Raw genomic sequence first — 27,048 nt, forward strand, 5'->3', positions numbered from 1 at the left:
GGGGGTGACAAGCGTCTCTGTACAGATAAAAACTTGTCAGGTTTACATGCTCCAGCCTGGTGGCATTCCCAATGGATCCGGGGGGGGCTGGATGGGGCACAGACTGCAGCTCCCCTATCTCTAAAGCTGCTGCAGGGGATGGTGGGGTCAGGAGGATGCGCTTGGAGGATGGCTGGGGGGTACCAGGGTACCCTGCACATCCAGAGCAGCACATTCCTATCACCCTAAAGAGCATCCTGCAGCCTCAGTTCATGGACATCAGGGAAGGGAGAACATGGATGCAGCTGTTATCTCCCCTCCTGCACAAGCCCACTGGGAAAAATCACAGGGAATCATGGAATGGTTTGGGTTAGAAGGGACCTTAAAGCTCATCCAGTTCCAGCACCTGTCACAGGCAGGGACACCTTCCATTGGAGCAGCTGCTCCAAGCCCCTGTGTCCAACCTGGCTTGGAAGACACAGAAGATCCATGTGGCTTTGTATGGCACAAGGAATGTGCTCCTGGAAGCCAGAATTAACACATCTGCACCAGCAGCTCCTGCCCTCCACAATGAAACAGCCAACACCACCCCACTCCTAACCCCGACCATTTCTCTCCCTCTTCCCATCCTTCCCTCTCCCTCCTTCCAAAGCAAGGAGCACTGGTTTCTTAAGCAACCAAAACCTCTCAGCTTCTTGGGTTTGGTTTGTGTCCTTCCTTTCCTTCCCTGTGGAAACTCCCGTCAGGAAATGTGGTGTTTGCCAAGCTGGAAATACAGCCCAAGCAAAAGGAGTTTTGAGGGAGACCAGAGCGAGTTCCTTTGGTCAGGAATGTCAGTATTGTTATTCCTGAGCTGCTCCTGGCAGGTTTTCCCTGGGTCTGTGCCACTGCAGCATCCCCACCGGGAGGTCTGAGGCCTGGGTTTGCTCTGTAAAGGAAATATCTCATTCCCAAACTGTGGCTCCAGCTCAAGGATTGGAGGTTGAGCATTCCCAGGGGCTCAAAGCCACACCACAGTAGGCTCATCCAGGGAGGACCAAAATCCAGGTTGTCTCCTGCTTCCAATCCTGCCACTTCAATACCTGATACTTGATCTTCACTTAATCTTGTTTCATTTTCTTCTCATTGAAGTTTATGCAGTTTTAGTTCATTTACTTACTCTATATTTCATCTTCACTCCCCAGCCATCTCTTTCTCCAGTGGCTTTCCCATCCCTGGCTCTGCCCCCCTATTATCCCAGAAAACAGCCCTAAAATACCCCAAAGCAGGAAGTTTTCCCCCTATTTCCTCAGGCTTCTCCATCCCTTCAGGCTTGCCAGCAAACTGCATCCCAGCTCACTGCCCCTCCTTACAGGCACAGCCAATGGCAACAACACCCAGGAACACACAGGGCACAAGCCAGAGCCTTTGGATCCCGAGGCTTTTAAGCATTCCTATGAGGACCCTGCTCCCTCCCAAGCCTGGGTTGAATAAATCCCATTCCACCACCAGGCTGGGGAGGCTTAAACAAGTTGTCAGCATCTTTGAATCCATCTCTTCTTGGGAAACTTGGCTGCATCCCATGATGTGAGAGCCCTGAGCGAAGGAGCCGGTTGGGATCCCTGCCTCTGGAAGAACACAGCCCTCAAAGGGGCTCAGAGCACGTTCCCCAGTGCTTTCATGTGGCTGCTTGCTCCTCTCCAATCCGCTCCAAGGTCTCTGCTGGAAAGGCAGTGGAAACACTTGGGTTTTGCTCTGGAAGAGGGGAGCAATGGCCCAAGATGCACTGTTTGGCAGCACAAGAGCTCCAGTGCATGGGGCTGCTCCTAAGGTTCTGTTGGGGTCCCCTGGAGCTGCATCACCCCAGCTAAGGGATAGGAAAAGAGGGATTTCAGTGCCTCACAGAACAAGCCTGATCCTGCAGGGCTCCTTTCCCAGCATCCTACCTGCAGCAGTGGCACATCTGATCCCAGGCTCCTTTATCTCCCCCTTCCAAACCAGCAAGCTCTGAGCTCACTTCAGACCGCATCCGTTTCTAGAGCCAAGTGCTAACAGCTGTAATCCATACCCCCTCCAGGTCCAAGCCTCTGGAATTCCTCCTGTATTCACAGCATTTCCTCTCCTCCAGAGCCTCTCCAACAAATCCCTCTGAAAACTGAGGCTGCCTTTCAGCTGCCAAGCCAGGAGAAGAGCTTGGACAAGCAGGGACTCCCTTTAATACTCCCACTGCAGGGATTCCCTCCACCTCCTTTACTGGTGCCTTCCCCTGTAGCAAGTTTAACTGTGCCCAGGACCCCTTCAGGGCAGCAGGAATAACAACAGGCTCTCCCTACAACTGCCCTGACCTCTGCCTCCAGGCCCTGGCCACAAGGGTCTCCTTCCACAGAGGGATGGAGTGCTAGGGAATGCCAACATGGGCTTAGCACTCTCTCCTCCCTGTCCTGTTCCTGCCCTTTATGGGGCTGGTGTCACCCTACGTTGGCTGTTACAACCTAGGCAGCACATTCTCTTTGCAGCAGGCTTTGCTGTTGGCATTTCAAGGCCTGACAGAGGGAGACTGAGCTGAGCTCTGAGGCAGAAGCTGTTCCCTGTGAGGGTGCTGAGGTGCTGGCACAGGGTGCCCAGAGAAGCTGTGGCTGCCCCATCCCTGGCAGTGCTCAAGGCCAGGTTGGACACAGGGGCTTGGAGCAGCTGCTCCAGTGGAAGGGTTGGAGCTGGAGGAGCTTTAAGGTCCTTTCCATCCCAAACCAGTCTGGGGTTCTATGACAAGGTATATAGATCACTGCAAGATCAACTGAATGCTGCACTCCAGAGCACTGTTCAGTTCCCATCCATGTGGACCCTGTCCCTCTGTGAAGCTCCCATTCAGTTCCACACCACAAAATCAAAGTGCTGCACAGGCACAGCTCAAATAAAAGTCAGAAACTGACAAAAATGTTTAATATTAGTTTTGAAGGAAAAGTGACCAGATTTGCTTAGATGAGAAAATAACGACTACGTGTGTGCAGTGAGCTCCCCCCATCAGCCTGTGGCTGTGGCTCTCCACTGAGGCCCATGTGAAGAAGCCTCCCTCCCCATTGCTGCTCTCTCAGTGTGTGACAATGCAAACTCACTTGGGACACAGAACACAACTGGAGCTGGCGGATGGAGGTCACGCTCTGAGCTGCTTTAGGCTGCTGCTCTCAGGCCATGGCATGGATCAGCAGAACTGCAAGAGAAGGGAGTTTAAACCTTCCTTAGAAGACCTCACTGCCAAAGGGAGCTGTGAGGCAGGCGTGTGCTGCACACAGGACAGGGATGCAGGGGATGTCTTGTTTCTGAAGCTGGGACTCTGCAGAGGCAGGGCTCAGCCCCTGGAGTAGGGACCAAAACCATTCTCCAGCCATTGCCCTTTGGCACTTGAATCCTCCAGGTCATCACCACCATCTCTGAGGGGTAAAGGGAGCATGGGAAGCACTGTGAGGCTGCTCATGGAAGAAGGGGTGCAAGGAGGGAGATGGGGAACATGAGACTTGAACCAGCTCTGCAAAGATGGGATGAAGCCAGGAGTCTCTGTGCTCACTTGCTAGAGGCAGTCAGTGCTTGGCAAACACCTCTGAGGGCAGCCAAGTACCTATAGATCATGGTGCAGACACCCACCACCCCCAGTGCCAGCCTTGGTGTGGTACCTTCCAGCGATTCCCACACTCGTTGCACACGACAAAGGTGGTCATGGGCTCATCCGAGCTGCGGGTCTGCACCTGGAGAGGGGGGGGACATAAAGGAAATGAGAGCCAAGCAATCACCATCACCCCATGGGGGTCACACTGGCAGATCAATGAGACCCTAAGGCTTGGGACAGCAAAAGGAGCCTCCCTTTAAGATGAGTCTGGTTATGTTTTACACCTCTGTGCACACCTCATGGCCCCTCTCCAGCCTGACACTACCCATAGGGATGTGCTGTGGGGCAGATTTCCCTGCTCACCCCCTCTGCTGCCCATTCTCTGTGTGTGGCTCTAGAGATGAACAAACCCACTGTAAATCCCTCCCTGTACTGCCCCTGGGAAGGGAGGCAGTGAGACCACAAACCCCTCAAGCCCATCAAACACATGCTCAACAGCAACCCCTAAGAGCAGCACTCGAGCCATGCCCCACTTACAGACCAGTCCTGTGCCCTGGCCTCACAGGAGCATGCTCTGGGTTACCAGGTCCTGCACATTCCCAGGCTGGTTTGCATTGGAGCAGTTTAGGAACTGTGAGATTTAACCCAGATGTGGCTGCTGCCTCTGCCCAGCCCTTGCCAGAAACACATACTTTGCTAAAGATCACATTTTCCTGGCATTTGAATACCACAAGGCAGATCCACACTGGAAGTGCTGGCACTCCCTGTGCGAGTCAGGCAGCAGAACTGTGCTGAGGGCTAATTATGAGCCATGGGTGTAATTACCCACTCTGCAAGAGTCGCTGTTTGCATGATGCACATGAAGTGAGTTTTGCAAGCAGGCTGATGGCTAAACTCTGGAATTCTCACCCGATGTTCCTGCCTGGCTTCCAGCACTTCCATAAATGCCACTTCATCTACTTGGAACTTGGAGCTCAGTCACCAAACAGTGATTTTATTACTAGAAATACAGAAAACCTGGTATTTCTATTTAAAAGACACTGCTGTCACCTGCCTAATTCCAGGCAGTTGCACTCCAGTCTGATACAGGAGGAGACTGAGTCCCATGTGCTGCTGAGGTGAGATATTCCAGGCACTGCTTCCAACTGATTTACTCAATGCAGAGCAAAGCTGTCGGATGCAAAACCCCTGAGCCAAGGGAAATCCCTGCTCAGCTGCCTGGCTCTCATCTGCTCTTGCACATCAGGTCCAAGCACACCCACTCGGTAGCCATCGTGTGGTTGCTGGTGCATTTTTGGCTCTCTGCACATTCTAATGCACTGACTCATGGCAAAGGCACATTTATCTCCAGATGCCTGGCAAGAACATGGGAATCAAAAGCACTGGTAACGCATAAGCCCTCCAGCAGCTGCCCATTGAGAAGGAAAATCCCCTTTACCTGCTCACATCACTGCTTTGGTTGCTCCTTGAGTTTTAACCAAGTTGGGATTTGTCTTCTCTACAGCCTGCATTTGCTCTGTTAACACCATCAATGCACTGGGTTTCTGCAGCCTCTCCTCTACACTCCCCACTCCTTTGAATCAACACATTCCCAGCACCTGCTTTCACAGAGCTGCACAGCTTCTGAAAGCTTCCTTGGTGCTGCTCTTGTACTGAGAGCCAAAAGAAGCTACACAAGCTCCAAGGGAACACGTGCACAAATCACTGTGCAAAAGCAGTGCATTTAGAGAGCTTTAAGCACACTAAAGGGTTCTGTCATGGAGCAAGAAGAGCTCATGACCGTGATGGATCACATCCTGTGCAGGGGTCAGTGTGGAGCCTGCAGGAGCAGGAAGACCCACCTGGGTGTAGGTGCAGTTCTTCTTCTTGCACTTGCCACAGGTGAAGAGGTCAGTCTGTGTCCCTCCTGTCTTGGCCATCTGATGCTCCCGGATCGCTTCTTTGGTCATGGCTTTCCTGATCTCCTTCAGCTCATTACTGGCCATTTCCTTGCAAAAGGAAAGAGCAATATTAATCCCATCTGTCCAGTTTTACCTCCACAGTGAAAGAGTCAACAGCACAGGGTGGCCTAATGGATGGGTATTAAGACAGAAAGCCTTTCATTCCTGGTGTTTGGTTCTTATCTAGGCCCCTGTGATGATCCAAAGCCTGCTCCCCACATTGCAAAGCCCATTGCTACTCACTCCCCTGGGCACTCTGCAACAGCAGAGCATCCCCTGTAAGCAGCCTCAAGCTTCCTCACCTCCGAGGTCATCACTGCGATCTGCTCGGGGGTGATGGCCCCACACAGCACGTTCTTCTTCAGCTCAGGGTTTTTGGAGTCCTTCAGGTTGGAGATGCGGCTCCTCACTCGGTTCTTGTACTTCATGTCGGTGTTCTTGACATCCTGGTATATGCGTGCAGGGCAGTTAAGGACTCTGCAATCAACCCAGAGGCCTCCAAGCACCTTCTACACCACTCAGGAGCAGCAAGGGAGGGTTACCTGCTGCCATGGCACAGATGAGGGTGCTGGCACTCAACAGCAGTGTTTGCTCTGGGAGGTTAATGACAGATTTGGGAGCAGGGTAATGCAATCCCAGATCCAGGGATTTCAGTTCTGGCTCTTTCACTGTGCTGGATGCAGTCTGTTTTCAGTCACACTCAGGATCCTCAACCTGCTCTTCCTCTCAGTACTGTAGCCACAAAACCCTCCACTAAGAGGGTCCATGGTCTCCATACCAAGCAAACTCCTGACTCCAAAATCAGCACGAACCTGACCCTCACTACTCCATCCATCCCATTGCTTGGTCTCTACCAGCACATTCTCCTCAACATGAGGCACAGGGAAGCTGTGTGTATTTGAAAGCAGAGGTGAGCAGGAAGTCGGATGTTAATGGGACCGACAAGCTGGGCATTCCAGATCATTATGGTGTGAACAGGAAGGAAACAACCACATCCATCACACCAGGAAGGGGTGTGCTCTGAGCTCCCAGCACTACACTGATGGCTCCTTAGTGAGCCAGGGCTCAACCAAGCAGAGACAGAATTAGAACTCCAACAAGGAGAGTTGCATCAGAACACTTATGCAGAGACAAACTGCCCCATTTCTCCCCCAGGCACATTCATTTCATGGCCTGAAGGGATGCAGGCCCTTGAGGAAGCCCTGTGCAGTAAGGATATATTCTTCAATCTGGGCTGCTATGTGCTCGCAGTCAGCACCAATGGCAATGTAGTCATCTGGAAGGTAAGAGAAACATGAGGTCAGTGACTTCCAACAAGGCAAAGGGTCCCCAGGCTCAGCATTTCTGAGATACAAACCCAGAGAGCTTTCTGTTTGCTTTTAGATGCTCTCTGCATCAAATGCCCTTTGCTCTACCTACCCCCAACCCTTCTGCAAAGGGCAGTGATGAAAATAGACCAGTCCAGCCAGTCTGTGCCCTCTCTAGATGGGCTGCACCAGACAAACCTAACAAGGACCTTGGCCCCAGAACATAGTTTCCCAGTATATTCTTGGAGCACTTGAAATCAAACATATACAGGCAGGAATTGAGTCTCATCAGATACTGGTGTCAATGAGAAGTAGCTCTACTCAGACCAACAATCTGGCAGGGAACAAAAGCATGAAGCATTGGAATCAAGCCTTCATTCTCTTCTCACTTCAGGACTCTGCCCTCCCTCTTCTTGCACTCACCAACTAAACAGCATCAGAGTGCAGCAACCAGTGCCATAAAGTAAGGACCACAGAGCAGAACAGAACTGAGCTTAGTGAAAGACTCAAGTGGACTCATTCCCAGACTCCATATGGAAAGGGTTTTTCTAAGAGGTATATGAAGTATTTAATGCAGCATAAACACATGCACAGGAAGGCTGGAAGGAAAGACTTGAACTTCTCCATCTGCTGTCTACATTCCTTGGCTGCAAATGAATCCAAACTCTAAGTGCTTAGACCCCAGTTTTCCAAAGGGATCTGCAATTTGGAGACAAGCATGTGTTCAGCTTGAGGTGTTTCAAATCTGCCTGTCAGAGATGCTGAGCACCTGCAGTTGCCTTTCATTTGCACAGTCTGAGTGCAAGAGAGACCTGTTCCACCCCAGACCCACACAGCACCAGAGCATTTAAGAGGCTCCAGTCTGTAAAGGGAGGGAGGGAGTCTAAGAGCAGACAGTGATTGGCATAAGCACTGTTACCAACAGTTTCCATCTACTGAGTTACAGCTCCACTTAGTGCCCAAGGGTAAGCAGAGATGACAGCTTCGCTTTACAGACAAGGCTGAGAGCTAGAAAGGGAAGCAAACACCTGCACACCTGAAGATTAAACTGACCAGGCCACCCCAGGCTGCAGAGCATAACCCCATGTTCTTAGTATCCATTACCTGACACAGGGCTGAGCCTCTGACTCAAACCAAGTCCATGTAGAAGTGTCTAAGGGATGTGTGTCAAAGGGGTGACCAGTGGAGCTGCTGGTAGCAACCCCTGCTTCAGCAGAGCATATCTATAGGTAGTGACCTACATGCAGAATGCACCAGGAGCTGTGAAGCACTTCAAGCAATGCAGGAATTGCCTCCCCAGCACTTACCATCAGCCTGCAGAGCTGCTGTCAGCATCTCCCTGCATTTGTTGCGGACAGCATCGCAGGTGACAGGCGCCGGGGGGAAGGTGGTGATTTTGGGGGTGGTCGGAGTCTTCGGAGGCTCCTGCCTTTTGTTGGAGCTGAAAGAGAAACTTCACCAGTCAGAATGGCTCAGTTTGGGGCACTGAGAGCAGGGATGGGGCCGAGCATCCTGTTAATCACAACACAGAACCAGTCAGAGGAAAGCAGCGCAGACATGTGCCCGAATCAGCACAACACAGCAAGCAACAGCATCAACCCAGCCACGAGCTCTCCTGGGACTCTGCTGGCTATAAATGGAGGGTTTAATCCATGCCAACCAACTTGTTATTCACCCACACAACTGCTCTGCTGGGCATGAAGTGAAAACACTACAAAGCCATTGGACACCATCAGTAACTCAGGACTCGCTGTGACCATGTCAGTCTGGTAGCACAGTGCAGAGTCATAGCACATTAACCCTCTTACTTCACGGGACACCAAGTCCATAACTGCTCTTAGCAGAGAGGGAGCAGAAGCCACTGATAAAGTGAATCTCAGGTGGTTCCACATCTCACATCTTTCACTGCCAAGATGTCAGCAAGAGGAAAGAACTGAACACATCAGTGCCCCAGCTCTCCGTAGCTGACAAGGAGTGCAGGATGCTGCCTCCTGAGGCAGCAAGCAGAGAAGCCTAAAGAAGGAGCTGCAACACCAAGGAAGAGGAAGAAAAAGGCTCATTCAGCTCCAATATTAAACCAACAAAGCATAATACATAAGAGGATCTTTTTCTTGTAACCTGGACAAGACTCAGATTACTCACCTCAGAAGAGCATCTCTGCAAGCCACACAGAGCTTGCACAGGACTGAAATACTGGTTCCCTCACAAAGACAGCTTCATTTCCACTTGCAAGCAGTCATAGGCACAGACAAGGGAATGCAAACATTTGCCTGCTGTGGCTGATTCAGGTCATCTGCCAGGGGAGACTGGAGGCACAGAACCAACACCCAGACCTGCTGCCTGCACCATCACAGTGTGACACATCACTGCATAGGCTGTGCAAGCTGGAGAGGAGCTTCACTGAGCTGTTCAGCTGATGCTACACCCACAGTGTTGAGACATCTTGCCCATAAAGCCTAACATCTGCATGGAGAGTTAGCCCTGCAAACACTGATATGGGCTATGATGATGCCCAGATGATTTTATAGAGCTCTTCACCTTAAATCAGCAGAACAGCAATTTTCTCAGCAGACACTGCTCCAACTTTGGTGTTTGGGTCATAAAATGCAGTGGATTTATGGGCAATGCCTGGTAACATTAATGCAGTAAAAGAAAGAGAAACCCTGGTATTTCACCCTTGCCATTCTGGCAACACATCCTTGAAGATCCAACTGGTTTGACAACTGCTCTTCAGCTGGGTCATTACCACCAGTTCTTTGCCAGCAAGAAGTGTTATGACCAGGCACTTCCACTTCACTGTCCTGGAAGGGATTAGTCAGCTCCCAATAAAACTGTGCTAAGCTGGAAACCTTCCGAATCTGTGGCTGCACAGACTGAGCCAGACAAGTGCAGGGATTTATCCTGGGAGAGCCTGCTGCTGAGTTCAGATCCAGTTTGGCTCTGCAGTGCCTTAAAGCCTGTAGATCATCATCTGAGCTACTGGATTTCCACAGTTCAAGACCTTGCCAGGCCCTTTAAGCAGCATCCACCAGTGCACCTCCAGTAAGTTGTCCAGGTCAAACCAGAGCAGGTTCATTTCTTGCTCAGATGAAACAGATACACTCTGAGAGGGGATTATATTGCAAGCTTAGTGTGGGTCTTTGACCAGCAGCTGAATAAAGTCCTTTTTACCAGCTTGTTTTACTGGTCAGCACTGCAGGATGCTATTAAGGAACAGATTTGTATCCAAACAGCTCAAAACACTCAATAGGATTTACACTGCACATGTTACAGACAAACATCTTAGCTTGCAAGTAAATGAGACCATGAGTTTCTCCCATCTGGGATGTGCAGAGCACCACCAGGTACTTTTGCACCTAGGGAGCTGCTGTGTACAGAACACAGGCAGTACACATGGAGTGTACATAGCAAAGCATCCACAACTCAAATAGCTCTGCTTCAAATCACAGCTGATCATGTTGCATAAAACAGCCTGGAAAAATGAGACTTCCCAAAGGAAAAAGGCAAAAAGCCTCCAAAACATACCTACAATAATGGGAAAGGCTGAAGGAACTGGAGTGGTCTGCAGCAAGGAAGTCCTGAAATACTGGAAAACTTGTGATGGAGATTTCCACTCTCTAGAAGTGGGGCAAAAAGCTAAAGATGCATGGTTATCCCACTGCTGTTAGCTGAGAAGTACAGATGCTCCCCTACATACACAGCCTATGTGCCCCGAGATGAGAACAGACTTTCAGCCATTCCAAAGACTGCACACAAAGTCTGTTAAGCTTTCAAAGTTAGTTTGTAATTACAAGAGCTGTGAAGGAGCTCACACACACCTAAAAGACTCCTGCGTTCCTTGTGGCTCACACTGCTGCTGTTAAACAGGAGAAAGAGCTTGTAAATCCATCCAGGCAACAAAAGCTCATACATTAAAAAGGCTATGCTGGAACAAATGGTGGCAAAGCAACAGCCAGGGAGTGCACTGCAAGGAAGTCCCACAGAAGGGCTGAATTCAGGCCACGGATCCAAGACCTCCTCATAAAAGCAGTTTAGAGAGCCCTGGAAGAGAAAAAGCTCATGTTGCCAGAGACAGAGAAACATTAGACACAGCCCATTAAAGTGTACTGCACTAATGGGCTAAGATAGTACAGTCCAGCAGAATATGCTTTGGATTACAGTAATGCAGCAATGCGAGTTCCCAGGTGCCAGCTCCACACTGGCTGGCTCCAAGCCCTCAGGTCTTGCAGCTCTCCAGTCACTACAGAGGGATTTCTACATCTGTGCTCCAGAAAGCAAGGCAAGCTCCAGGCCAAGGACTGGTCAAGTTTCTCTAAGAGAAGAGGAGAGCAAGGCCCAGCCAAAACCTAGCACACTAAGTGGCTAAAACACTGCCTGCAAGCTGATCTCTTGGGTGTCTCGAGAGCAGCCTCATCTGAACCAGCTTATCACACACTGAGCAGCTAGTCAGCCTCTCTCCATCACAGGCTCTGCTTCCAAGAACAAAGCCTCTTCGCTGCTAATAAATCCTCTTTTTGTCAAGGCAGATTAGTAGTTTATTTTGCAGCACTGGAGCATTCCTGTCTCGAAAGAGAGCCTGGCTCAAGCTGACCTCAGGAGCTGGCCACTTCTGCTGGTCTGTGCTACACTAATCCATTTGCTTCTGTTTATCCTTCCCAGCAAAGGGCACACTTTGCCACTCAGAAGATGGAGGCTGAATACGTGTAGAAAGCATCAAGGATCAAAAAACCCCTGCAGTATCTGCAGCACATCAAGGCACAAGGGAGCGTTAATGACAAGGCAGAAAGCTCCACGTACCCCATAGGAACTGCCAAAGCAAGGAGCCACAGCAGGGGTTTGCCTCTACCTGCAGCCAGGATGCTATTCCAAGTGAAATGATGAGCCTCAGCCTTCAAACCAGATGTCCTAACAAGCCCAGCTTGTTTTGCTCATCAAGTGTCTACTGCAGTGTGCCCAGGGAATGTCTGACACTTCCTTCCCCTCAGGGTCTGCATTCCACAAGGTCAAGTTTCCAAAGGTTGAATCAGAAGCTTCCCTATTTCTTTGAACTCATTTGTGGCTTGAGCAGCACCAGCCAAGTTCTTGCCTTCTCCTTTCCCCATTAGGAGCAGCCAACAGGAATTCCAAACAGGCTTCTGCCCTTATCCTGGAGGGAAATCTGCCTCCTTTATGGTAAGCTGGGATGTGTCAAGGACAAAGGAATGGTTCGCTATAGTGATGCATTAATCCCATTCATCACTTGAGATTGCAAAGACCAAAAATCATCTTCATTCTAAGGAGGTCAAAGTTAGAAATAAGCAAAAATAAATGAAAAAGCAAAAGAAAGAACTGAGGAATTTACACAAGATCCGCACATAACAGTAGGAAAATACAGGAGAAGGGAGTAAAATCACACCACTCACTAAAGCCACTCTATTTTGTAGAGGTATATTTCTGTATTACACTATGAAAGACACCACACATCTCTGAGCAAGTCTTCACTTGTGGTGTTTCTGACCAGGAATGTGATGATACAAAATTCACAACTCCCACACTTAAGAGTAAAAACCAATGTAAGCTACCTTAAGAAAGCTCACATTCACTAACAAAACCATCTTTGGTTACAGGGAAGCATTACCTTTGGTCTCTCGAGTTACCAGTCTCCTTCGAGGAGGATGTTGGCAAGGACAGGCCTTTCTTTTTCTCCTCACTTTTGTCCTCAGAAGCATCTGTATTCAGAAGAAGAGAAATGGATGCTGACGGGTTCAGTATTGACCCCACACACACTAATCAACTACACAGTATTGGCCTAAAGCAAGTTATTACTCTCCAAAAAGAATCAGGAGAAAACACCTTTACAGCCTTCAGTGCTTTCCAACAGAGCTTTTGCTTGTCTCTGAGCAGACACCAATTCAAACCAAAGCTGCCCTCACTAAAGTGAAGAGCAATCACCTTCCCTGCTTCAGACACAGGCTTCTCACAGGACAAGCCTCAGCACAACAGCCTCAGAGACACCTTGGCTGCAGAGCACTGATTACATCAAGCTCTCTAAAGCATCATTTCCAGCCAACACCACCTGATGGGCCAGCATGGGCTGGTCCTTCTGGGAACACAGCTTCTGCTGTTTCCCAAGTGCTGCTGAGAGCCAATAGCACAGCCCTGGAGAGGACTTTCATTAGGCTGCAGAACAAGTCTGACCCAGAGGTGAAGTGTCCCAGCCTGGCCAATACCCATCACGTGGAAGCGACAGCCCCAGCCAGGGCAGGAAAAGTGCTTCTAACATTCATTTAGCCCATCACATGAGGAGCCCTGGGGTGCAAACCAGAGTCAGGCACATTTCACTTGGCCTCAAACACTACCTTGTTCTTTCTCTTTCCATACAGAGCTGCCCAAAAAGATGTGTTCAAACAGGAGCATTTTAATCTCACATTGAGATACTCTGCCACCAGTATGGAGTGGGAGACACAGGGTCCCACTAGCAGCACACAGGTAGAGCTGCCCCTCCAACCTCAGCACTGCAGATGCCTCATTCTTCTATCACAAAGGAAACCACTAAACCCACATTTGCAACCCTCCCTCTGTGACTCTGACATCAGTCTGTGCTGTAGCAGCTTGAAGATCCCTCAGACAGAACACAAGCTCCTGCTCATGGCATCCATCACCACAAAAGCCTCCCCAGCAGGAAGCAGTCCATGTGAATATCTCTACAAGGTGTTAAACTGAAGTCCTTCTACAACTCATCACCCGGAAGCATTCCAGCATTTCTCATTCCAAGTGGTTGCACAAGGCTGACAGCACACCCTCTATTAATGACACACTGCACAGAAGTGGGGGCAGAGGGTTCACAACACAAATAATGCTACTATTTATTATATGGATAAGTACATGCAGTCATGAAGCTTTCAATGCTTTTTCAAGGATGAGCTAACTCAACAGGAGCTACATCTACAGGAACCCATGGTAGACCTGAAAGCCAGAGGGTGCAACTGGAAAGGTGGGTTTGCCAGAACATTCTTTTCAGATCCAGAGATGAATGGATCCCAGAAACCCAGCCTGCAGCTGAAGGCAGCTCCTTCCCAAGTCAAATATGACAGGAACATGCTGATTTCCTTACCTAGGAGTTTCTTCCAAGATTTGATAAGGGATTTGGCAAGAGAGATCACTTCTTCATCTGTGCTCTGCTTCCTCAGTGCATTCACTGACATCCCAATGCGGGTGGACTGCAAGTGAACATTCAAGTGAATCACTCCAAGCCAGATTTGCTATTTGTTACTAACCCAAACCAGAAACAAGAATGAGGAAGTCAAAGCAATGCTCAAGATATGAAGCATCCAAGGACCTACAGAATGATTCTCTTCTTGTTAGAGTGAGATGACTCTCCAGCTCAAACTGACCAGAAGCAGACATCCACTCACCCACAAATACCTTCTATTGTAGGAAGAGACACCCAACCTTGAGTGAGAACACTCAGGGTGCTTATCTTAATCTCAGTACTGTAATTCTGTCTCACACTCCCCATTGTCCTAAATATTACCATTACAATGACTTAAAGAACTTCTCCCATGATTGCCCTCTGTGGTTGCTGCTTCAGTCTGGTCTTTCCTCTTGTTGAAGCCTAAGAAAGGAGCAGTGACCCACACCCACCTTATCAGCTACAGCTATTTATCTGCCACTCCAAACCCCAGGTTCAGTACTATCTTCTGTATCTTGATGCTTTCAGTGAGACAAGAAGCAAGAATAAACCTGTTAAGTTTATTACGACACTTCAAGCTCACCCAGATGCAGGCATCAGCTTTTGACCCTGTGCAACTCACCTGCAGCAAGTCCAAAGTCATAGGCATACTTTTCAGTTCTTTCAGTAAATCCATTGCACCATCCTGGAGAAGAAAAGAGAAACTCCATGAGTGCCTCAGCTCTTAGTAAAGAGATAATGGGAATGAATTCACAAAGCTGAATCCAAAGGGAAAACCACCAGCATTGTGTGGGGATTGCTGCTCCGGACAGACAGGAGATCCTACATTTTGAAGGCACCTGAGATATTGGAATGGGCAGAACAGGAGAGCACTGGAGCACTACAGGTCTTTGCTGGTGTATGGAACTACTGCAGCATTAGGTTGTCCTTACCTGGCAAGTACTGGCTCACAAGAACCATGTGGCATAGCTGCAAGAGCTTCAGTCACCCACCTACAGCTCAGCATCAGTGTCCAGAGCTCAAAGTATCCTCTTGGAGCATGAAACTTGGTGTAGCTGTTTCCATATTAATACCCCACTCTGCTCAGGACTAGAGCTGATACCAGGAGCAAAACCATCAAGCAGTGATGCTGAAGAGCAGGTCACTTAAACTCATTATATGAGGTTTCCTTGCATCAGTTCTGTATTCCAGAACTGGGATCTAGGAAAAAACCTGGCTAGGCAGTATGTAGGTACCTAAAGCTGAGAGTCACTCAGAAATGGCAGGGATCACAGCCTGCAGTATTCCTGGCTACTCAGTAGGCTCTTTCCTCCCATTCCCTTCTATCAACCAAGGCCTTCCAGTGTTCCCATTAAGAGCTCCTTTAAAACACCAACCACTCCAAGCCCATTGGCAGCACAAGGCCTACAGAGACCAGAAGCAGCCTGCACAGACCCTGTCCTGGGATCCCGTTCTCCCTACATTCCCCATTGATGGCAGGAAGCAATCCAGCTGCCAAGTGCCACCCTACAGAACAGATGCTGAGAAAGCCAAAGCAGAGTCAAAGCTGTCAGCATGCACAAAAGCAACACACACCAGCATAAACCACACGTTACCATACCCAGAATGAGCAGCTTCCCACTGGGGCAGCTTCACACCTTCCCGTTCCTCCTGCAGCCAAAAGGATTCCATTAAATCCAGCCCTTAACACACAAAATGACCTGGTGGTTCCTGTCTCCGTTATCAGAACGGGAGTCACTGGGCACACTGGCAGCAAAGGGGGGGATCCATGCAAAAACTAGAGCAACAAAGAGGTACTCCAGGCAACCATCCTGCAGGAAGAGTTAGGGAATTAGCTGATGTACAACACACACATCAATGCCAGCCCAGAGGAAGCACTGCAGACTGCTCTGAGGAAGCTTGGAAGCAAATTCAGCCAAAGTTGCTCCTTTCCTATTCCAGCAATGGTGTTGAGAACTGACCATCACTGGGAACAGACACCATAGGCTGTGGTTTAGCCCAATCCCACTCTCCTGGGCTGTTAGAGCCATACAAGCACCAGCGCTCACCCCATCCACTGCCGGCAAAGCCCGTTTGGCATTCCCAAGTTCACAGCCAGCATCCCATCACCCAAACCCCCATTCCCTAACCCCATCCCCATTGGTACAGCACACACCACCACCACAAACCCTCATAGCCTTAGCACTCCTGATGCTGTCTGCACCTGTATGAGCACCAACAGACACATCCCATCAGGTAGGGAAACACTTCCTAACCCCCCCCCCCCAGGGCAGTTTCTCACCCTATGGGACCCCCGGTGTGCAGACAGCAGCAAGGCCGGAGCTCCATGCTCAGACCCCGTAGGAGAGCGAGCAGAAGCGGTGCTTGAACGGGACAGGGATGCGGGAGGCAAATCCACATCTCCCTGCGGGCACACAACAGGGCTCCAAGGCAGTGCTGGGAGGGATGCGCAAGGCTCCTCCTTCCCAATGGCTCCCAGCTCAAAGCCTGAGGATGCTCCAGGAGGGGAGCACCCCACTGGGAGCAGGATGAGCCGCAAGGGTGCTGAGATGTGGGGAGGAAGGGTTCCCATAGCACCATAGGGGAACATGGAGCCGCCCCTATAACGGCCGTGGGTGGAACCCGCAGCACCGCAACGGACGGGGAACGGACACGGGGATTGCCCCCCCCAGTGCCGCTCGGTCTGGGAGAGGGAACCGCACCTCCATAGAGGAGGGGGCTCCTGCTCTATCGCGACAGTGGGGGGGGGCACAGACGGAGACCCCCTCACAACGGCGGCGGGGGGAGAAGCGGGGCCCCACAGCACGGATGCTGCGGCCGCCGGCCCCGGTAAAGCGGAGGCCGCTCGGCCCCGGCTGCCATCACTCACCGCGCTCTTCTTGGCCACCATCTTGTCCAGGCGCCGGGCGATGCGCACGATCTCCTCCTCCCCGCCCATGGCCCGGCCGGGACGGGACCGGACCGGGGGAGCTGCCGGTGGCTGCCCGGTACCCACCACAGCCCCCGCTGCCTCACGCAGAGCGGGCGGCGCGCAGGGCACGATGGGATCTGTAGTCCTCCGGGCGTCAGGCAGCCGCTTCCACGTGGGGTGCGGGACTACAACTCCCAGCGTGCCCCGCGCTCGCCCCGGGGCACTGTGGGAGCTGTAGTCCGAGCCCCCTCCTCAGGCCCTGCAGCGGAGCGTGGTCCCCATGGCTCCCCCCGAGCGCTGCCTCAGGGCTCCCGAAGCAATAGGGACACGTCGGTTGTGGGGCAGGTCGGTTGTGGGGCACGGCGGCTGTGGGGCACGGCGGCTGGTTGTGGGGCACGGCGGGTCGTCCCCGTCTTCAGCTGGCCCATCCCGCAGGGCTCCATCACCTCCAACAGCTCCCGGTGAGTGCCAAGAGGGATGCTGAGCCCAGCCTTTTATAACCCGCCCAGCCCCTGCCCCAGCTGAGCCCCATTTGTCCGCCTGCAGCAGCCGCAGGTGAGCGGGTCCCTATGGATCCCGCAGCACCGCCCCAAAGGTGGCTGGAATTGGGTGTTCGATCAGCGCTGGAGTCGCTTTCCCATCCCTGATCACAACAGGAGCATCACCCATGGCTGCAGCCCTGCATCGGGTGACCCTCAGCGCTATGGTTGTCCCCACTCCACCAAGACACGGAGCCTTGCAATGGGTCCAGTGTGGACTTGGGGGTATCAAGGCTGTGATGGAGCAGGGCTCGGATGCTTTCGGGGTGCCCAGGCTCGGAGCCCCCCGTAGGTGGCACTCGTTCGCTGTGCGAGGGCCCCGCATCCCCCGGGACCTGCGGTGGGGCTCGGGATGCTGTTGTTCCCTCCTCTGGTTCCTGGCAAGGGGGAACTTCCATGGTCTCCTCCCGGCCCTGCCTGCGCTGGTAAAGAGCGGCCGCATCCTGCACCGGCACCGGGGGAAGCGGAGGATGCGCTGCTGTGTGCGGCTGCACCATCAGGGGTGGCTGTGCTCTGCTCCATCCGTGTTCTATGCGGTGACTCCATCACTGAGGGCAGTGTTTGAGCTGATCCAGCACATAAAGGTGAGGAGCATTGAACAGATCAGTGCTAAACCTCTACTGTGGTTGTCCCCAAACCCATCCATTGGGGACCTTTGCAGCAGCTCACACAGAGCTGGACGTACCCCTTGAGCGAGAGCTGCTCCCCAGACGTGTGAGACACGTTTCAGTTCATCCCCACACCAGCAGAGGTGGCCCCAGACCAACCCTGAGCTCCAGACCCTCTCCTTGCCATGGCACTTGGAGCTACCTTGAAACTTCTTGGCTTGGCCCCATGTTTGCAAACGCAATTGCCTCCAACCCGGCGTCTGGAGCCTCTGCAGCATCTGGAAAGCCTCCATCCCTTGGCAGGGGCTGGCTGGGAAGTGAGGAGATGCCATTTTGCAGGGGCAGGAGGGAGCAAGTCCCAACAGAGGGACCTATGGAGCTCCTTGGAAGCAGGACCCGTGTGTGGGGTCGGGTCACGCCGGTCCTTGGCGTCAGAGGCACGCTCGAGCAGCACTGCTGCCATTGGGACTGTGGTTTGTGCCTCTGCAACGCCAGGATGGTTCCTGACCACAACTATGGCCAAGGACGTGTCTCGGATTCCAGAGCTCCCAGTCACCGATGCCGAGCGCCATCACCCCATTGCTGCCTGCCTCCGAGGGAGAAACCCATCACCCCAGCAACAGCAGGCCCTACAACTGCCTGGCGATGGGCAGCATATCCCTGAGCAAGGCCATGGTATGGAATCCTTATGTACAACCCCATTGCTGCCCCACAGGCAGCCGGCAGCATCCCCTGCTGTGCCAAGGGTTAACAGAGCGGAGCAGGGACGGATCCTGCCTGACCTTGGCTGGGAAGCAGCACTGGCGTCGCTGATCCCGGCCCCTCAGCGTGGAGCCGAGGTGGATGCAGAGGAAACCCCACCTCCACAGACCTCCTATGGCAGGAATTCCCAGAGAGATTCCCGTTCGGCAGCGGAGCCCTGAACTCTGCGTTACCTCTTTGTGGGAGCAGTGCCTTGAACGGGCTATAGACAGAGCAGGGGGAGGATGGAGCTGGGGTCTGGGGGGGGATGTGGGGAAGGGGCTTTAGCTGACCCTGCGCATCAAGAGGCACTGTTAAAGAGGCAGAACTTGCTGCTACATCAGCCCCACAAAAGCTCATCTGGTTTTCCCATCCGGCTCCTGTGTTTCCCAGTCGATTTGAACCCATCTGATGGGCTGGATCAGGTCAAATGAGCTTTCCTTGCTTCCAGCATCCCCAGCAGATTCAAGTCACTGTTATTCATTTGGAGATGGGTCACACAACCACATCCTTCATCTTGCTCCCAACCACTGGAGGCTCAATGTGGTCCACCCCTGGAGAAGGCAGAGAGATGCCCTCCTGGACCCAGCCTTGCCCACACACCTATCCCGAGACCAAGGTCTCCAGGATCTCAGCCTTGGGATCAAAGCTCATAGGGATCATTGCTTATGTTGGTTGTTCCTCATAGACACACTGGGTTCTGAGCTGGTAGAGACACCCCAGCCAGGGAACATCAACCAGCAAGCAGCTGGAATACCCTGAGCCCACATCCAATGCCATGAACAGCAGGCAGGAGATGGGAGCAGCTGCCATAGGCTTTGCCAACACTGTGAGGAGGGGTTTTGGTGCATCTCCCCTCCTTTGCACCCTCATGAACCTGCCTTGTGGCACCAGAGGGCTCCTGGCTCTGCTGGGTGCTTTGCTTTGGCCTTTTGGCTGTCTCCATTGGCACCACAGCCACCACAGCAGGACCTCTGTGCATCACTGGTCAGGGTGCCCATAGCCATAACCCTCCTGCACCGATGGCCAAGCCATTCCTGACCATGATGATGGTCAAACCATTCCTAGCACTGGCCATGCTGGGGATGCTGATCCTGCTCTTGTTCCCAGCTCGGATCTGTGGGAGGAGGAGGAGGAATCCAGGGGAACAATCCCCTAGACATGAGCTTGTGCCACCCACAGAATAGAAGCAGGGATCTGCCTTTTGTCCCCATCCTTGCTGCAATTGTCTCATATCCTCTGTCTCCCAGCCCTGGCACTAGGGACAGTTGACCCTGGAGGCCAAAATCCTCCATCCAACCCCATAAGGAACCCAGAGAATTAGTGCTAATGGTGACTTGGCATTTCTGTCTTGCATCCTGTCCTGTCTCCTCTGAGGAGCCCCACAGCCTCCCACTGCATCAGTCCTGGAGCTGCTGGTGCCTGGGATGCTGCCATCTGGTCCTCTTGGGACAAGTCCTGCACCAGGAAGGGCTGCAGCCATGGAGGGGTGAAGGGGAATGTGGCCAGGCCCACCCTGCATGGGAGCCCATGTGAAACAGGGAGCATGGAATGGAGGACATGGAGGAGATGTCAGTTCCTCTGGGCTCTGCTCACTGTGAGTACCAGGGTGAGGTTTGGGACCTGCAGCTTTGCAGATGCTCTTCAAGAGTCCCTTTGGATGCTCCCTAAACCTGCTGCTGTTCAAACTAATAACGACAGGGGCAGGACCGGGTGCTGAGCCCATCACACGTTATGAGATGCTCTCAGTGGGGATAATGGACCAGATGCACCAAAGTGGATCCATGCTGCTGTGCCACACCAGCCACCAGTGCTCTCTGTGTGCGTGAGAGCGGGTGTGAGCACTCAGGGCTCCTTTCTCTCCCCCTCTCTGTCTCCTTTTATTCTCCTCCATAAAACATAGGAAGTCGAAGCCATTCATTTTGCTATTTGTGTCTCCCTCCCCACGCCCCAGTTCCCTCCCTTGCCCCCTGCAGCCTCGCTGCTTGCCCAGCATCCTTGACCCCGAGGAGTCTGGTGTGTCTGCACTTCCCTTTTGGCCCATGGAAAGCGCCACTCTGAACTGGGGCCTTGATAAGTCTGCTGTGGGAAGGCAGGGGCTCCTGGGCTCTCACACAGGGCTTTCCCATGTAGCGTTTCCTATGCTGTCCCTGCTCCATCTCCAGCTCTCCGGATGGCCGGGCCCCGTCGTGGCACCAGCTTGGTCCTCCCTGGGCTCTCGTGACCTGCTCTGTGTCAAAAGCCACGGTGTATGGAGGGAGGCATCCTCCCGAGGAGGAGGAGGAGGATGCTCAGCTCCTCTCACCCATAGCAAAGGATTGCAAAGGGGTTTCAGGTCCCCAGCCCTGTTGGTTATACAGAGCTCTGCTGTTGTCTCCTACAGAGGTTGGGATCGATGGGACCTGTCTGCAATGGAGCAAGCACATGGCAGAGCAGCCAGGGCTGAGACTGAGACCTTAGAGAGGATGGAGACAGGGATTGACTGGTAGAGAGGGAGGAAGGAGATGCTCAGATAGGGCAGAACAGAGGAGCCTTTCTCAGGAATACCCTCCCTGAGCTGCCCTGACAAAGCACAAAGCCCCTGGGTTCCATCCATGTGCTGGGGACCTCTCCATCACCACCGTGATGAGGACACAAGGACTTTGGCCATGAATGGACACGCATCTCACTGCTCACCAGTGAGGCAGAGGGTGAAATGAGGCAGCAAACAGGCAGAGTGTGGCCTCCTCCATCCATGGCTGGAGTGGAGGCTGCTTTGGCACAGCTGCAGGGAGCTGTGCAGGGCAGGTTCCCCCCATGGCAAAGGCAACCGTGATCTAAAACCTAGTGGGGCTTCTAGGGATGGATACGCATTCATGTACCTGAAAGGGCTGCTGGTTGAACTGGGAGGACTGGGAGGAAGAGTCCGATGGGTGCAGTCAGCAGGGTGGGTGGCTGCATTGTGTGATGCTGAGGGTGAAGGCAGCGTGTTCCCACCTCATCCACAGAATCAGCAAGGTTGGAAAAGACCCTTAAGGTCATCAAGTCCATTATTACCCCATTGCCTCCATTATTCCCTTTGAAACCCCTTTCCCACACAGGGTAGGGCAGCTCAGAGCCCTGTGTCTGGTGGTTTACCATACCCACAACCATGGCACCGCAGATAAGACCCTTCACCCTCTTATCCCCCCCCCAGCAGCCCTGCAGCCGGCTCAGCAGCCCCATAGCCGAGCCCAGAGCCCTGATCTCATCAGCGCCCTGCACACTGCAGCTCCAACAATGACCTCCTTCCCTGCCCGACACAATTCCCAGAAACACAGAGCCTCCCAATGGAGCCTCCCGAGGGAAGCGTGCCAGCCCTGTCGGCACCAGCACCGACACCGCTGCCAGCCCCAGCTCTGCAGGGAACACAGGGTGGGCTATGGGGACAGGCTGAGCTGGAGCCCCCCAGGGCATCCTTTAGCTCAGCAGGACCCCCTCCATCTGGGTGTTCACCACCAAGTGCTTTGCCCCATCCCAAATACCCCATTCATGCCTGGCTGCCATCACCCTGCCTGCTCCCAAGTCTCAAAGGATGCTCATGGGGCCAAGAGGCAACACCAAGCCCAAAGGGCCCAGGTTGGGAGGGTAGAGATGGGGCTTGTGGCTCCCTCACCCCAATGGACCCCCAGCTCCAAGAGGCTCTTCTGCATCTCGCAGCATCACTGAGCGCCTCAGTCTGCTGGAGCTTTTCCTCGGCACATTTGAGTAATCACCACAGCAGCTTCCAGCTGGAATATGTGGACACCAGGCATGGCTGGATCATGGAATGATTAGAATTGGAAAGGAGCTTCAAGCTCCTCCAGCTCCAACCCCTGCCACAGGCAGGGACCCCTTCCACTGGAGCAGCTGCTCCAAGCCCCTGTGTCCAACCTGGCCTTGAGCACTGCCAGGGATGGGGCAGCCACAGCTGCTCTGGGCAGCAGCCTCTCTGCCCCACACATGCACCAGCATCACCCATAGGGATGGAGAGCAGCACCCGACACAGTGCAGTGGCTGGGATGCCAGCACGGGTGCAAGGCTGCTGTGGGGTGGGAGGGCCGGTATGGGATGCACTGCTCACAAAAACACATGGGGGATGCTGAGGAGGACAGACTCACTGACTGCATTGGGCTTCCTGCCCCCCGGCCACGCTGACATCATTGCTCCCGGTGGGAATGTCCACCCCAGCCCTGCTCAGCCCCTGACAGCAGCCGAGAAGTTCCTGACCTCCTGCCCAGCTTTCCAGCCTCCCAAAGAGCTCCATGCTACCCCTGCCACCATGGCACAGCAGATGGGAACCTGCATCCTCATGAGGTGATGGGATGGAATCGGTACCTCATGTGCTGGGTACCTCTTCCCAGTCTCTGTAATGTGGCTATCTGGAGACCCTCTGTCTTGTGCTCTGGGCTCTGCATCCCTTCAGCACACTCTGTACCCTCATCAGTGCACAGCACTGGGGCATGTGGCAGCCCTATGGATGCTGCTTCAGAGGTGCTGCTGCCCTGGGCAGGATGATGGCTCCATCCCACTCATCCTCCTGCACATCCAACCCAGCCCAGTACTGTATGTTCTCCAAACCCCCCTCCATGTAGATTGACAGGGGAGCTGCAAACCTGCCTCCTGTCCCTGCCCAAACCTGCTGCCATCAGCACTTTGCTGCAGCTGCTTCCAGCAATGCTGCTCTAAGAGCTTTCCCAACCTAACCCCCCCTCTTCCCCGGCTCCAGCCCACTGGGGATGGAAGGTTTCTCCTTCCCAAGCACAAATATAACTGTAATCTGCTATACCCTGCTGCTGATCCCAACGGCATCCTCCTGTCCTGAGCTTTCCTACAGCGCAGCCTTTATACCGGTAATAGCACCAGGCTCCTTCTCCCATCATTGTTGACTCGACAATGAAAACTGTTTGTATTATTGTGTCCCCGAAGCTTTGCCAATAGCACATGTGTCCCGAGCTGATAGCAACAGGCTTTGGCAAGGCTGCGGCTCCATCAGATAAGAGCCTTTAACCTTATTTCTCCAGCCCCAGCACACCACGAAGGGCCAGGCTGGGGTGAGCCTTTCCCTTATCCTCCCAGATCCAAGCGAAAGAAGGGGGGAGATGGAGGTGCTCGGGGCTGGCAGCCTGGGAATTGCGGGGAGAGGGGGCTGGAATCTCGGAGCCGCTTTCCCAGGCAGCTCCAGGGCTCAACGCGCAGTTATCCCGGTCCTTCCTTAGGGATCCGCCCGGCTCCACCTTGGCGCAGCTCCCGATCCCAGCAGGAGCGCAGCGCAGGAGGAGCGCTGGATCCCGGCGGCCCTCGCACGCTCCCGGCTGGCTCGGGAACAAAGCCTTTGCCTTGGAGCCCTTCCCCGCTGCCTCCCGCCTGCCCCCCCTGGCAGCAGCCTTCATCCATGGGGGCCACAGCATCCTCCTCCTCACACCCTGCATCCCCCGCTCCGCTCACAGCATCCCCAAGCAGCCTTCATCCATGGGGGCCACAGCATCCTCCTCCTCACACCCTGCATCCCCCGCTCCGCTCACAGCATCCCCATGCAGCCTTCATCCATGGGGGCCACAGCATCCTCCTCCTCACACCCTGCATCCCCCGCTCCGCTCACAGCATCCCCAAGCAGCCTTCATCCATGGGGGCCACAGCATCCTCCTCCTCACACCCTGCATCCCCCGCTCCGCTCACAGCATCCCCAAGCACCGCTTTTCCCTAAGCTGCAGCACAAAGGATGCGCTGAAACCAGGACACAAAGATGCTGCCTGTGGCAAACGTTTAAATCCCATTCTCTAGGTGAGTTTACAAGAGGGTGTCACAGCTCTTGGGGGTTTGAGCTGTAAGGGCAGCACCTTCATGAGCATTTCTCTTTCATGTGCACATACAGCACTGGAAAGCAAAAGTTGTTCCTGTGCTTGCAGGGAGGAAAAGCTCCCAGGCCCTTTTCTTTATCCTTAGTATTATTCCTGTGATTATTATTATTGTTCTCTCTCAGGAAAGAAGCACTCGGTGAGAATTGCCCTGCTACATCCTGCCCTTTGCCAGGGAGGTTGTCCCTTAAGGGCCTGAGGAGAGGCTGGGCTGCCCCATGCCCTGCACACCACATGGGGAAACTGAGGCACGAAGTCACAGCAACACCGAACCCCCTCTCTTTCCCACTTAGGTTTGGCACTGGGGGTTGCCCTGCCTGTATGCAGGTGAGGTTGCTCTCATCATCACCACCATCCTTTCTGCTGGGCAGTGAAAGCCTTGGTGAAGCAGAGGGATGGCCACAAGACCCCATGTGCAAAGAGGTGGGTTGCAAGCTTCAGTGAAGGTCGCCACTTCCAGGGATGCTGCAAAGTGTTCCCTTCTTTAGGGATGCAGCAAAGGGCTCTTCTTGCTCCAGGGATGCTGCAAAGTGTTCCCCTTCTTTAGGGATGCAGCAAAGTGTTCTCCTTCTTTAGGGATGCTGCAAAGGGCTCATTTTCCTCCAAGGATGCTGCAAAGTGTTCCCTTTCTTTAGGGATGCTGCAAAGAGCTCCTCTTCCTCCAGATCTGGCCAGGGTGATGCTCAGAAACCTCACAACCTCCTCGGCAGGGTCCTGTGATCAAACCAGCCCCTCTGTGGTAGAACCCAAGCAGAAAGTGCTGGTCTCAGGCTGCAGATGAGGTGTGGAGAGGGGAGCGCGGCACAGCCAGCAGCCATCTGCCATCTGCAGCAGCGAGGTGAGGTAATGCCTTGTGCTAAGTTGGAACATGTCGGGAGCCACAGCAGCTCTGGAGAGCAGCAAACCTTCCCCACATGGAGACATCCTGAGCTGCTGCATCAGCCCCTATGGTGAGGGACAGGACCGGTGCCCCCCCCCCCCCTGCAGCCAGCAGCCGCCCTCCCCTGCTTGCTTGCTGCTGCAGAGAGGCAATAACCGGCTCAGCCCCTGCTGATGAGCAGTGTGATCGCTGCATTGATTGCCTGAATCCCCCTCCCCTCCCTTGCTTGAATGCAGCATCCTCATCCCGGTGTAGCACAATCCCACTTATCCATGGTGCTTTCAGTTGGATGATGCTTGAAGAGCAAGGGATGAGCACCAAGCAAGCAGAGCACCAGCAAGGAGAAGCAAAGGCTCAAGGAGACCTTATAATAGTCTTCAATACCTAAAGGGCTTTAAGGAACCTGGAGAGGGGCTTGGGACAAGGGATGTAGGGACTTTACAAGGGAATGGCTTGAACCTGCCCGAGGGGAGACTGAGCTGAGCTCTGAGGCAGAAGCTGTTCCCTGTGAGGGTGCTGAGGCGCTGGCACAGGGTGCCCAGAGAAGCTGTGGCTGCCCCATCCCTGGCAGTGCTCAAGGCCAGGTTGGACACAGGGGTTGGAGCAGCTGCTCCAGTGGAAGGGGTCCCTGCCCATTGGAGCTGGAGGAGCTTTAAGGTCCCTTCCATCCCAAACCAGGCTGGGGTTCTGGGATGGTCGGGCAGCAGAGCAGTGAGCCTGGGCATGTGGAAAGAGCAGGATCTCTTGGCTGCATCCCCTGCACAGACCCACAGACAGCACTTTCTGCCCATCTGAGGGATGGAAGCAGTGGATAACCCTGGCATGCCCAGGATCTGCACATGGCACAGGGATGTGATGCCACAGGCAGAGCTCCTTTGCTTGCTGTAACCGAGAGAAGAAGCTGTGCCGATGGGAGCAGCTGAGCAGCAGCCAGATCTGCTCCTCGGTGGCTTTTCTGCACTCTGTATTCATGTATTTGGCATGAGCAGCTCCGGGTTGAGGTAATTCATTAATGCTGACCCAAAATATGTTTATGGGAGCCTTGGAATACTTGGTAGGAGTGTAAGACTTTCCTTCCTAAAAGCCTGAGCTCTCCCTGTGATGGGAGCCGAGCACTGAAGCAATGACTGCTGATGTGATCAGCTGTGGGAAGTGACTCCAGCTCTGCACCACATGGCAAAGCCTTTCCTGGCATTATCCTGGTGGGATTTGCAGCTTGGGATCTCTGGGTTTCACAGGGAGCAGCTTGGGGAGCAAACATGGGGTGATGTGGATGGAAATGAGGCACCCCAAGGACCATCCCTGGAGGAAGGGTGGCGCTGGTGAGGACCACGGGCTCTGGCTGCTGCCCATGCGGAGCAAGCAGCCTTTTGGGGTTAGCTGTGGGTTTCCCTGCTCGCACAATGGGTATGGCTGTTGTCATTCCGGTTATAATCCTGCATAAACAAGGCTAACCTCTGGTTATTGAAAAGAGCTGAAAGACGACTCTCTGCTTCCTTGGATGCGGTGCCTGATCGGCACCGTGCCACTGTGCCCT

General features: G+C 53.4%; 1 protein-coding gene across 1 annotated transcript; it reads right to left on the reverse strand.

The window, feature by feature from the left end:
- Window positions 1-2,865: 2,865 nt before the first annotated feature.
- Window positions 2,866-17,009, reverse strand: TCEA2 (transcription elongation factor A2). Its single transcript, XM_034067157.1, has 10 exons — window positions 16,847-17,009; window positions 14,600-14,662; window positions 13,900-14,005; window positions 12,424-12,514; window positions 8,114-8,247; window positions 6,719-6,775; window positions 5,802-5,956; window positions 5,401-5,547; window positions 3,627-3,698; window positions 2,866-3,166 (listed from the first exon to the last, which is right to left on the reverse strand). Exons 1-10 carry the CDS (start codon window positions 16,913-16,915, stop codon window positions 3,158-3,160), a joined length of 903 nt encoding a protein of 300 aa, XP_033923048.1. The 5' UTR covers window positions 16,916-17,009; the 3' UTR covers window positions 2,866-3,157.
- Window positions 17,010-27,048: the final 10,039 nt, after the last annotated feature.

The sequence above is a fragment of the Melopsittacus undulatus genome, chromosome 10 (genome assembly GCF_012275295.1).
Source record: "Melopsittacus undulatus isolate bMelUnd1 chromosome 10, bMelUnd1.mat.Z, whole genome shotgun sequence".
Lineage (NCBI taxonomy): Eukaryota > Metazoa > Chordata > Aves > Psittaciformes > Psittaculidae > Melopsittacus > Melopsittacus undulatus.